General features: G+C 34.5%; 1 protein-coding gene and 1 pseudogene across 3 annotated transcripts in view; one reads left to right on the top strand and one right to left on the bottom strand.

Moving 5' to 3' along the window:
• UVRAG (UV radiation resistance associated) overlaps positions 1-12,914 on the top strand; it is a 383,712-nt gene that overhangs the window by 186,208 nt on the left and 184,590 nt on the right. For all 3 annotated transcript variants that reach the window (XM_074216910.1, XM_074216911.1, XM_074216912.1), the window contains 2 exons: positions 989-1,076; positions 1,869-1,929. In XM_074216910.1, coding sequence (XP_074073011.1) covers positions 989-1,076; positions 1,869-1,929 — 149 coding nt within the window. The remainder of the gene's footprint in view (positions 1-988; positions 1,077-1,868; positions 1,930-12,914) is intronic.
• On the bottom strand, positions 8,273-9,691 carry LOC141510233 (gastric triacylglycerol lipase pseudogene; annotated as a pseudogene).

A 12,914-nucleotide genomic window follows, 5' to 3' on the forward strand; every position in this document is an offset into this window, starting at 1 on the left:
CAAATTTTTTTACCCATTTTAAAATTAAATTTATTTATTTTGATTTTTACATTTTTTCCCTTAATCTTGCTTCCCTCCCTCACCCCCCCCCCCCAGAAGCCTGTCTGTTAGTCTTTACATTGTTTCCATGGTATACATTGATGTAAGTTAAATGTGATGAGAGAGAAATCATATCCTTAAGGAAAAAAAATAAAGTATAAGAGAAAGCAAAATTACATTATAAGATAACTTTTTTTTTTAATTAAAGGTAATAGTCTTTGGTCTTTGTTCAAACTCCACAATTCATTCTCTGGATACAGATGTTATTCTCCATTGCAGACAGCCCCAAATTGTCCCTGATTGTTGCACTGATGGAATAAGTGAGTCCATCAAGATTGATCATCACCCCCCATGTTGCTGTTAGGGTGTACAGTGTTCTTCTGGTTCTGCTTAGCATCAGTTCATGCAAGTCCTTCCAAGCTTCCCTGAAATTCCCCTCCCTCCTGGTTTCTAATAGAACAATAGTGTTCCATCACATACATATACCACAATTTGTTCAGCCATTCCCCAATTGATGGACATTCACTCAATTTCCAATTCTTTGCCACCGCAAACAGGGCTGCTATGAATATTTTTATACAAGTGATGTTTTTACCCTTTTTTCATAATCGCTTCAGATTATAGATCCAGTAGTGGTATTGCTGGATCAAAGGGGATGCACATTATATATATGCAAATCTTAATGAGATAATTGTATAGGAAAAGAATGATAATTCATGATTAAAGTACAAGAAGATGAGATCATTTATAATGAGTATTGTTGGGGGAGGCTTCTCTTCAGAGATGATGTTTGGCAGAAATAAAAGGATTTCACCTGGTAGAGATAACTGATTAGAGTTACAACTCTTTCCATGCTTGGGAGTTTGATTTGAGCTGAAGGTGCTATTTGGAAAATGACATTATGATATGGGCAAATTTACCTTTTATAAATTTTTTTTTCCTTACTTAGAGAACTGTTTTTGAAGACTAATGCACAGTTGACAATTCGATGCAGGCAATTGTTGTCTGAGCTTTCCTACATTTACCCCATTGATTTGGTAAGTTATACTGTAAAAGAGATTTTCCCTATACCTCAAGTATATTCCATTTTGAAATTGCCTTTCTCTAAACTTGAGTATGTTTTTATTTTAGGTTGTTAATTAACATAGAATCATAGGATTTAGAACTAAGAAGAACTTTAGAGATCTAATCCAGCCCTTAATTTGAAAGATATGGGTACTAAGGCTCAGAGAGCCTAAATTCAGAAACTTTTCTATTGAGTTTTAGGTCATCGCTTTTTCTACAGTATAATTTTGACCCATGTCAAATGAATTGTTACAGTCAACTCCTTATATGTTCCTGTTCACCTTCAAGATCAGCTGATTAAATGACTTATTTATATTTAAAATATATTTTGCATATATCCCCAGGTCTTTGGATTATGAATCTCCTTCTCTGAACTAATGTAGAAAATAGAATTGAAGTGTCAGGAATTTTTACTTGAATAGCAAAATTACCAGACCTGATAAGTTCCTTTGTTTATTTTTAAATTAATAAATGATTTGAAAATTGAAATTTGGGGAATAGAAAAGAGTGAAATTGATGGTAATAATAATTGAGGGAGTTTATAATAATTTATTAAACGTATTTTGAATTTCTCATCCTAAAAATAGGAATTGTCAAAAATATTTTGGGGATGAAAATTTCATATGGCTTTTTTACTTGATAAGATTTTGAAATCAAGAAGGGAATGATTTTAAAGAAACATGGGCTGCTGAAACCTGATATTTTATTTAGAATTGTCTCACATTTTTAAGGAACTGATTTTGTGTCTTTGGTTAAATTCACAGAATGAGCAAAAGGATTATTTTGTATGTGGTGTAAAGCTGCCTAATTCTGAGGATTTTCAAGGTATTCTTTTTTTCTTTATTTATTGGGAGATCAATAAATGTTTATGTATATTGACGTAAGAGTGTGTGTTTAAGATGTCAAAATGGGAATTAAAGAAATGGATTCTATATCTTCATTTCTAAGGAAATATTTCTTGAGAACTTTAATAATTTTATATAAAATATTTTTTTACTGTTTCATTACTAAATTTTAGAGCTGGAAAGCAACCTCAGTGATCAGCTAAGTCTTCACCATTTTGTAAATGAAGAAGTTAAGTTTCAAAGAGTTTTTGTTACTTGTCCAAGGTCATGCCTTTAAGCAAGGACTGAGGTTTGTTTTTTTTTATTTAAATTTTTTTTCCAGTTACATGCAAAGTTAGTTTTTAACATTCATTCATCCTTAAGGACAGAGATTTTAAACTATATTTCTGACTCCAAGTCCAGTGCTTTCTCCCTTATCCTCCTTTCAGATTCCCTGTGGAGCAGCTCCAAAGGTCTCCATGGGCAGGGAAAGAAACAAATGGCCTAGACAACAATTTATTTAATATTCATTTAATGAACATTTATTAAATGGATTTTTGCATGCAGAGTATTGTCTTAGGGGGTTGCGGAAAAGGTTAAGTTTGGAGAAAAGACATGTTCCAACCATCAGGGAGCTCTCATCTATGTTTGGATAAAACAGAGATACTGGAGAACTTTGACCTGCTTCAGATAATTGCTTTGATTTAGGTAGCGATTTAAGGTTTGCCAATCTCTTTCATCATAATAACCCTCATATTGGTTTTGGATGTATAAGTAAGATCTGGAAAGTCAGACTCAGGAAGGTAACCTCTTTCAGCTCATACTTTTTTTTGCCTTTCTGTCCCAGCTTATCTAGGACAGTGCTGGGGACATCATATTTTGGTGCTTGATTTATTAAGTGAATTGCTTGGGACCACTTAGCAAGTAAATGCCAGATGCAGAATTAAGTACAGGTTTTCTGATTCTAAGATTTATAGTTTCCACTTGGCTATTTGTATGGCAGTTGGAAAAGTAGTTTCCTCATCTCAGGTTTAGAATGCTTTCTTTTCTAAGCAAGAATCTATCCTATGCAGTCTTCTTGAATTCCTCTAATTCTAAGGTTTGTTAGATTGTATCTTGGACTGGCAAGTATATATAAAATTATAACATCTAGTCATTAAAAATATTAACTATATTGAGGCTTAATAAAATAAAAATTAGAAGATTATAGATTCTATTTTTTTTAGGGTTTTTTTGCAAGGCAGTGGGGTTAAGTGGCTTGCCTAAGGCCGCACAGCTAGGTAATTATTAAATGTCTGAGGCCGGATTTGATTTCAGGTAGTCCTGACTCCAGGCCAGTGCTCTATCCACTGCACCACCTAGCCACCCTGATTCCATTTTACTAGTGACTTTACCCTTTTAAATTGCAAGAATGATTCATTTCTTTTACTAATTGCTAGTTTTTGATGATTTGGATCTCTAAATCATTTGGTTAGAATAAAATGGAACTCTATGGGTAATGGAAGTTACCAATTAATTCAATCAAGTAATTTTTATTAGTTAGATAATAATATTCTGGTTTTCAAAGTGATAGAAATTTTATTCAGTTTATTCAATTACATGTAAAGATAGTTTTTAGTATTCATTTTTTGCAAAATTTTGAGTTTCACATTTTTCTACCTCTTTTCTTCACCTTCTTCCCTCCTCTCCCCTCCCTCCCTGACAACAATCTGATATAGACCATACATGAACAATCATGTCAAACAATCACTCACACACATGCACACACACGCATTGCTGTTGTGTCTGTGACTGGATTTGAACTCAGGTCCTCATGACTTTAGGGCCAGCACTCTATTACTTTGCCAACTAGATTCCCTGCAGAATATATGTACATTTTAAGAATTTTTCTTTAATCTGCCAAGCATGATTAAAAAGGTACCAGGCTTTAGACATTAGATTTCATTCTTAGGGATTTTCTTCTCAATTACACTCTTAAAAATTATATCAATTTTTTATTAGTCATAAGGAAGATTGATGGTTAGGTATTGTGCGCAGAGCTTGTGCATGGTTGAAGTGAAGTTGCAAAGTATAAATGAGTCAGAATTCCTGCCAAAGCTGCTTTTTGTTGGGAATTGTGACTTTGAATCTTCTGTCTCTAAATGGAGTCAGTGTTAGGTAGAATCTTTTCCTTTGTTGAAATTACTGAAGTTCAATCCCAGTCAGTTTAGAGTGTTTGAATAGATAGGAAAGTTTTCTTTGATGTGGAATAAGTAATGAAATAATCTGATAACAGTTTCATTCATGGGTCCTACCTCCTCCCCACTTTTTTGGGATAGAAGGAACTCAGCATGGCTTTCTCTCTGATATCAACTTATTTCTTTTTATTTTGACATTTCAGATGCAGGTCCATCAGCCCTAAGTTGCAAAATTAGTTGTTTGGCACAACGTAAGCATTGTAATAAGGGCAGCTGTAGGTAAAGCAGTTCATAGAGGAGTCAGAGGACCCGAGTTCAATTATAACCTCAGACATTTACTAACTGTGTGATGCTAGGCAAGTCACTCAACGTCTGTTTGCCTCATTTCTCTCATCTATAAAATTAACTAGTATTTTTGCCAAGAAAACCCCAAAAGGTTTGTGACCACAGAGTCAGACATAACTGAAAATGACTAAATATAAAAAGCACTTAATGTTTTTTCATTTATTTATTCTTTTACTATTCAATTTCTAAATTTCTTCCTTCTCCCTTTGTCACACCTTCCTTCCTCTGCTCATAAACATACACAAACACTTCTACTTGTCTTGTATATCAGGGAGCATATTTTGCTCATTGTAAAGCAAATATCCAGGATAACTGTTCACTTTCATGGTGATGATACTGTTGTTATAACTGTAGCACTGTCATTTTTTACATAGAGAAACTTTCATTTTACTATTTCAATACTAATAGTTACACCTTAAATTTCTGTTTTATATTTTTAAAAATCTCTTTTTGCAAATTTTATTTTACTACATCTTTCTAGAAATCCTTGTGACATATATGTATCTTAACTAGTTAGAGTAGAATACTGGGATTGGAATTTCCTGAGTTGTTTGTTCTAGTTATTTCTACTTCTCTTTTGTTTCAGTTACTACCTTATGTGATGATTATCAGTTATTATATCTAATATGGGTCTTGGCTTTGATTCTACTTTTTTCCTCACTTCTCCAATGTTGTTCATTGCCAATGTCTATTATTTGTCTTCACACATGTCTCATCAGCGCTTTTCTATTCCCAGTGCCACTATCCTAACAGAACCATATCATTACACCCATCTCCCTCAAACCCCAGATATTATGGCAGATTTCATATTCTGCCTCTAACATTTCCCTGCCAAAATTGTTCTTTGTTCCTTAAGGAAAAAAGCTTTCTTATAGCAAAGTCACCATATTGCCTCTTTGCTAAAAATCTTTAGTAGGACTTTATTACAACTAAGTAGTGTTCACATTCCTTTTCAAAGGTTTCCTACTTTTCTGACCGTGTGTCACATTATTTCCTTTCTTTGTTGCCAATGACCATCTACTTCCCTCCACCAAACCAACAAGCAAATAAAATCGCTATGTGTTCTATTCATTTCTTCCTCCCTGCATGTATTTCAATATCTGGAATGTGTTCCCTACTCTTTATTTTTTTTCTTTCAATTTTTGCTCATTTTAAAAAGCTTATTCTACTACCTTCCCAAAGTATTTCCAGTTTTCAGTAGTCCTTTAAATATTGATTCCTTTCCAGCTACCTACAAACTTTTCTGATCCTTAACAGCTTCTTTGGCTGCCATTTCTTCAAACTATATTGTCCTATACCACCCCTACTTTTTCAACCAAACTCCCAGAAAAAGTCATTGACTCCTTGTCTCTAATTCTTTTTACTCATTTTTCAACCCTTCCTTTCTCTTACTTGCAGTTTATCTTAAAAACTTTATTATTCAACTGAAGCTACTTCCTTCAAGTTACCAATCTTTAAAAAAAATTATTATTTTTGTTTCTAAATAACAAATTTCCCCTATTTTTCCTCCCCTTCATCCTCTCTATTCCTCCCAGAGTCATCTCTTCTAACAAAGAATAAAGGGAAGTAAATGAGTTCAGCAACATTAATTAGCTATTCCAAAAACTGGACCCAATATAGTGTTCCACAATAACTATTCTTCCCCCTCTTAAAAAAGTAAAATGGGGAGCAAACATTTTCTTGCCTTTTATTTGGGGCCAAACTTTTAATCCTTATAACTTAATATAATTTGCTTTTGATTTTTGTTGTTCTTTTTTACATTATTGTAGTTATATATTTTTTATCATGCTTCATTTTGAAATAATTCATGTAAGTCATAATCATTTTTTTTAAACAACACATCAATATTCCACTACACGCATGTACCACAGTTTGCTTAACCTTTCCCCAGTTAATGGGAATCTTAATTTGTTTCAGTTTCTTTGCTTTTATAAATATTTCATTATAGTGTTTTCATTGTTGACCACCTTTGTATATATGCCTAACAGTTGGGTATCTCGTTCAAAAGATATGATCCTTTTAATCATGTTCTTGGTATAATTCCACAATGTTTTCCACAATGGTTAAGCCAATTCACAACTATACCAATAATGCACCAATGTGCCATCTTTCTACAACCACTCTTAACATTTGACTAGTTTCATCATTTGTCATCTTTGCCAAATTTGCTGGAAAAATCTCAGTTGTTTATATTATTTTTATTACTGTTTTGGAACATATTTCATGCAGTTGTTAATAGTTTTTAATTCTTTTAAAAACTTTTATTGAAGAAATAAGGGATTTCTTAATTGCCAAATTTGATGGTTTTTTCCCCCTAGTCCTCATCATTCTTAACTTCTTTGTAGCATCTGACATCTAGTTACCACTCTCCTGAATATTTTTTCCTCTGGGTTTTCATTCACTCTCTTCTCTTGACTCTCTGATCTGGCTGACTACTTCTCATTCTACTTCTCTTTTCAATTTTCTGTTATGTTCCCTTAATTTTAGGTTTACTCCCAGGTTATTTCCTAGACTTTTCTTTCTACATTCTCTCTTATTGACTTCCTTATTCTCTCATGGGTACAATTATACTTTATATGCATTTGATTCATAGATATGTATAAACAGCCTTAGTTTTCTCATTTTCATTCCTGTGTCATCAGTTGGCCTTTGGACCTTTTTGAACAGGATATCTCAAAGGCAAATTTCAACAGTTCTGAAATTAAACTCTTCACCCTTTGCCCAGACCATCACATCTTCAGAACATTACTTTTTCTGTAAGGGGTAACACTAGTTATTATTGTGCACACTAGGTTCACAATTTTGAAGTTATTCATAACTTCTCATATCTAATCCTTTTTTACTACATAGCTAATCAGTTGCCTAATGTTTCTTCCTCTCACATCTCTTATTTCTATCCCTTAGTTCTACTGATATGACCGTCACCCTAGTTAAGGCCTTTAGCACTGATTGCTTAGGCTGTTATAATAATCTTTTAATTGGTCTCCTTTTCTAAATGCTCTCCCCTTTCCAAACCATCTATTATACAGCTGCTAAAATACTCAAGTCTAAAAGCATGTTAGTTCCTTACTCAGTAGTTAATCCAGTGGCTCCTTTTTATCTCCTGGGATAAATAAAATTACCCTGTAGCTCCACCCTTCTCTCCCAACCCAACCCCATCAATCAGTCATTTATTAAGTACTGGTGGTGTTCTCTGCATCATGTTAAGCTCTGGGGAAGTATGAAGACAAAATAGAACAGATTCCATGTATCAAGGTGCTTTCTGTCTCTTGGGGAGACAACTGTTTTCTGTTTGTGTGTGTGTGTGTGTGTGTGTGTGTGTGTTGTGTGTGTGTTGTGTGTACACAAAATAAGTCAGAACTCCAGATCTCGTTCCAATACTCTGCTCGTCATCTCTCTATTTTTAGTTCAGGAAACTTTCTTAGAGAAGCATTTAGGGGCATACCCTAGGACTCTGAAGTGTGGATCATTTCTTCATTCCATCCTAGACCTTAGATCCTGGATGTGATTATTCTTAACATATTCTAGACTGAGCTTCCCCAGTCATAAGCTTGGCATTGTCCAGTTTTCATTTCCTGCCTCCAGTGAAATATATTCTGCTTCTGTGTCCCTAATGGATTATAGGAAAGGTACAGGTCCAAACGAGTCTTTCTTTTGGATGTATCTGCATATAATGAATAAGATATTTCCATAAATTTGGTCAAGACCACAGATTTGGGTGGCAGTGAATTTCCCATAATAGGTTTTTAGGTTGAGTACTTGGTAACCAACAAAATCTTGAAAATTTTCTTAGGAAACATCAAGAGTTTATTTAAGGGACTTTTAGTATCTTTCACGGTGGTGATGGGAAAAACAAAACAGAAAGGACTTTGATCTGATCTTCTGAGTCTGAACTTGGTCTATAGAAAATACTTTGAAAGCTAGAGTGGAACCCTGGGTATAGCCAATATAGTACAGTTATCTACAAAATAAAGTTGATTGTGACAGGAACGCCCTACTTAGCCATTTCATCAGAATGGAAAGCCCAGAATTTTGATAAATCTGGGGATTTTCTTGAACATGCTGTTTCCCATACATACATGATAAATAACCTACATCTGCCAGCATGAAGATCAAGCTGTTGTTGGGCAGATTTGAAATGACAGAAGTGAGCGGGACTTGCTAAAGATATGTGACAGAATGTTTTCCTTGAACTGTTTTTCCAATAAGGAATTCTATTGAGGCCCAGAACAAAGCCATCTTCAGTTACAATTTTATACTCCTCATTTGGGTAGCCCCCCAGTAAGTGATGATTTGGCTAATATTCAGGTCAACTTCTGAGTCATCAGGTTTTCCTTTCCCCAAACAAACCATGTGTTGTTCCAAATAAATGGAGCAGACTCAGAGCCACTACATTTCAAATCTATCTAGAGACACACAGGTAGTATCTTAGTCAGTATTTGAAACCATGTCTTCCTGACTCCTATTCCAGTACCTTACTTTAGGTAGTCAGTGAGGCAACTCCTCAAATGAATGGAGAACACATTCCCTCCTCGGGGCCCAAGGAATCCGGAAGATCCTGTCAATGATCAACAGGCTCATCCTTCATTCCAGGACCATTAGAATAACATTGCTGTATTGGTTGGTGCTGGGTGGAATAGAACTGGGTTAGTCAACTTATCTTCTGTAACTTTTTAAGCCCCTTAACAAACTGGTTATAATCTGCCTTTTAAGTCCTATTATTCATTACTCTATCCCACACTCTAGTTTAACTTAACTGGCCTTTTGGCTATTACTTTTCTTTTTTTTTTTTTTTGCTTTTTTTCTTTTTGCAAGGCAAATGGGGTTAAGTAGCTTGTCCAAGGCCACACAACTAAGTAATTATGAAATGTCTGAGGCTGTATTTGAACTCAGGGCCAGGTGCTCTATCCACTGTGCCACCTAGCCGCCCCTTGGCTATTACTTTTAGTGAACTCTCTTGCACTGACTGTTCCATGCCTGGGATGTTCTCCTTCTTCTCCTTTTAGAATGAATGCCTGCTTTTGTTTAAAATTTATCTCAAGTTCTGTCTTCACAAGAGTCTTCTTCTGATCCCCCTAACTCCTAGGTCCTCTCCTTTCCTTGAAATTATCTTGCATTTATTTTTACAGGCTTATAGTATCTATGTTTATGTGCATACATGTTAAATCTTCCTTACAAAGTGAGTTTCTTAAGGGCACAGGACTGTTTCATTTTGATTTTTACATTCTCAGTACCTGGCATGGTGTCTGTTTTTTTGTTAGATGTTTGTTGGTTGATTGATTATTTCTCTCAAACGTTTAGTTAAATTAATACTCAGTTTGGTTGACCAATTGTATCTTTTTCTCATACCAGACTATGAGCTTCCTAAGGACAGTCACCTCTTCATTCTGCCTCCTCCCACAGCTTATCTAAATGATTTCTCTTCCCCAAACCTATCACTGTATCCTGTGGCACTTCATAAATGTTGAATGAATGAATTCTCTTCATATATAAAATGAATGAGTTGGGTTTATTATTTCTAAGGACCCTTTCCTCTATGTATAATAAACTTTATTCTCAAGAGCCCAGTTGTTTTCCTTAAGAGCAAAGCTGATTAACCAGATTGATCTTGAATTTTGCATAATTAAGTTATGTTTTAGCTGTAAGTACCAAAATTCTGTTCTGTAACTTGTGAAAGGCATTACTGATTTTTTTGCCTTCATGTTCTTTGGAGGGTATTTCCCAGACATCTGTGTTCAGTGACAAGTGGAAACCCTCAATTTAGGTTTTGGCTCTGAAAGCTCAATTGCATTCAAGAGGGCCTAGATGAAATGTTACTAAATATCCCAAGTCATATTCTATAACTGTCATTTTCTCTCTTGTTGTCAGCCTTTTGCAAGGACTCCAGGTTTCTAATACTGAAGAACTCTAATACATCTTGTTGGTGTTAAGTTAAAGTGGTAATCTGTCACAAGTTCTGCCCTTTGAAACTTTTTGATTCCTATTTGATTTTCTTTTGCAGTGTCCAGTTACCTAACTTGGCACAAACTATTAGAGACAGTAGTGTTATAGTGCTTACCTAATAAATATATAATTACAACTCTCTCTCTCTCTCTCTCTCTCTCTCTCTCTCTTTCTAGAGGAATATTTGCTAAAAAATTAAATCTGATGAAAAGATGAAATGTTCCATTATGTTTAAGGAGTTTTATTCTCTCCTATTCAAGTTAGCTCCCAGGGAGTATAGGCATAGTTACAAAAAAATAAAAAATAAAAAGCTTTTCCGAATTGAATTGAGTTATATTTTTAAAACCAGTAACAACTAGGTTTGTTTGTTATGGTTGATATCTTGATTGCCCTTTCATGCAGATCTTATATGCTACCCATCCTTGAAGCTTTATAAACTCATTGCTTTTAGTACTGGACTCAATTGGAAAAATTTTAGAATAATCCCTTAGTTTTTTAGATGAGGAATCTTAAGCACAGAGAGATAAAATATGTTTTGTTCAAAATCACTTAATAATTGAACAGTAAACATAATAAGAGATCAGTTTGGTACTGTAGGTCAATATTTTTCAAACCTTTCATTGTTTTTATTCTCCTATGCTGCTTTTTCTATCCTTTCTGTCATTGGTGATCCATCTCTCATCTAATCTCATAACACTATGTCTTCATCTTATTCATTTTTATATTCTGATATATAGTTGAATAATTTGTATACATCCCCAGTACTTGATGATAACTTCCTTACCAGCAAGATATTATCTTATTTATCTTTATATTTTCCCTAAAAATAAATCAGTGGAAAATGATGTACAATGAATGAATGATTGTAGTTCATAACAACACACTATAGTATTATCTGTATATGCTTCTGTTATATCCTTTTTATCCTTGTTTTATTCTTTTCTTTTTTTTACTTTTTTTTTTTTTAGGTTTTTGCAAGGCAAGGCCACACAGCTAGGTACTTATTAAGTGTCTGAGACCAGATTTGAACCCAGGTATTCCTGACTCCAGGGCCAGTGCTTTATCCACTATGCCAGCTAGCTGCCCCTCGTTTTATTCTTTTCAGTGTCACATCCATTTCTCATTTTTTATGATATTAAGTTTGATTCCCTGGTTACTTGCCAGTGTACTTCTTAGGAAACCATATTAGGGGTACAAAAGTGCACTTTCCAAAGTGTTTAGTTGTAGAAAAAAATGATAGATTAGGAAGTCAAGAAACGTTTAAATTAAAACTGTAATTATGAGTAACTTGCTATATTCCCTGTGCCTCGGTGCCCTCATCCATAAAATGTGAATACTACTCTGACTTACAGTTATGTGAAAAATTCTTTATAAACCCCAAAGAGTTATTAAAATGAGTGCTAGACTTTGGGTATTATTGCATAAAAATACCAAAGAATCAATATTAAGATTGATTAGGTAGTTTCATAGGTAATGAAACTTTAAACTGAATAGAAGTATAAACATTCTAAATGATAAACAAAGATTTAAGGAATTGGTGGAGAGAAAAGGATGATTGAATTGGTTCTTTTCTCTTTTCCTGCTGCAGACTTAAGGTTCATTCTTAATCACTTTTCCCCTCCTCCAGCATAACTATCTAGAACCTTACTAGCCCCCTAGAGTAGCATAAGGAAGAGAAATCCTTGCTCTGCTTTAGGTGTTAGGGACGTCATGAGGTCTTACTAGAAAAGCAGACCTCCAAGAACCTGAACTCGGACTTTGGCAGGTAAGAAACTTGTCAGATCTGGAAACTTGGAAGCCTTTCCCTTTTTTTAGTGTAAGGCAGGATGGTGGTTGGCAACAGAATATGTTTCCTGAGGCTGCAGGGCCAGGCACAACCATTATAAACCACTGGAACTTAAATTTTCCCATCAGAGACAATGGCTTGAAGTAATGAAGCAACTCTGATATAAGCAACTTCCCTACAGGGAGGTGGTTTTCCTTCTGAGGCTGTGGAAACCCACGGGACCTGTAGGTTTCACCTATGGTCCCCTTAAAGTATTTTTTAATATACATCCACATAACTGGAAACCTAACACCATTGTGTTTAATTGCAAGACTGTGGCTGAAGTCCTGTTACAAATTGTATCTCTTAAAAGGAAATGATACAGTTGGGGTTTTTGTGTTGCTTTGTTTTATTGTTTTGATAGGTAAAGGGAGATGTTCTGTAGTAGTGACAATGGTAACTGCATTTCTTTTTGAATTAGGTTTCTGCTTTTGTGACTTCTTTCAGATATGTATATTTGCATCTTTTAATTTGAAAAATCATTTTAATTATTAAAGGCTTTTTTTAGAGTATCATGCTTGTACTTTTGGTTGAATTGAGACAATGGGTCTGTTCTCATAGTATACAAAGGCAAGATCTTGCAGTTTGGGACCCCTTTGGGAATGAAAATAAATAAAATTAATTAAAAATAGTAGAGCCTTTAGCATTTCACATTTAAATTGTTTAGAGATTGAAAAGCCATCTACTGCTGCCCTC

Source organism: Macrotis lagotis, chromosome 1 (genome assembly GCF_037893015.1).
Source record: "Macrotis lagotis isolate mMagLag1 chromosome 1, bilby.v1.9.chrom.fasta, whole genome shotgun sequence".
Lineage (NCBI taxonomy): Eukaryota > Metazoa > Chordata > Mammalia > Peramelemorphia > Peramelidae > Macrotis > Macrotis lagotis.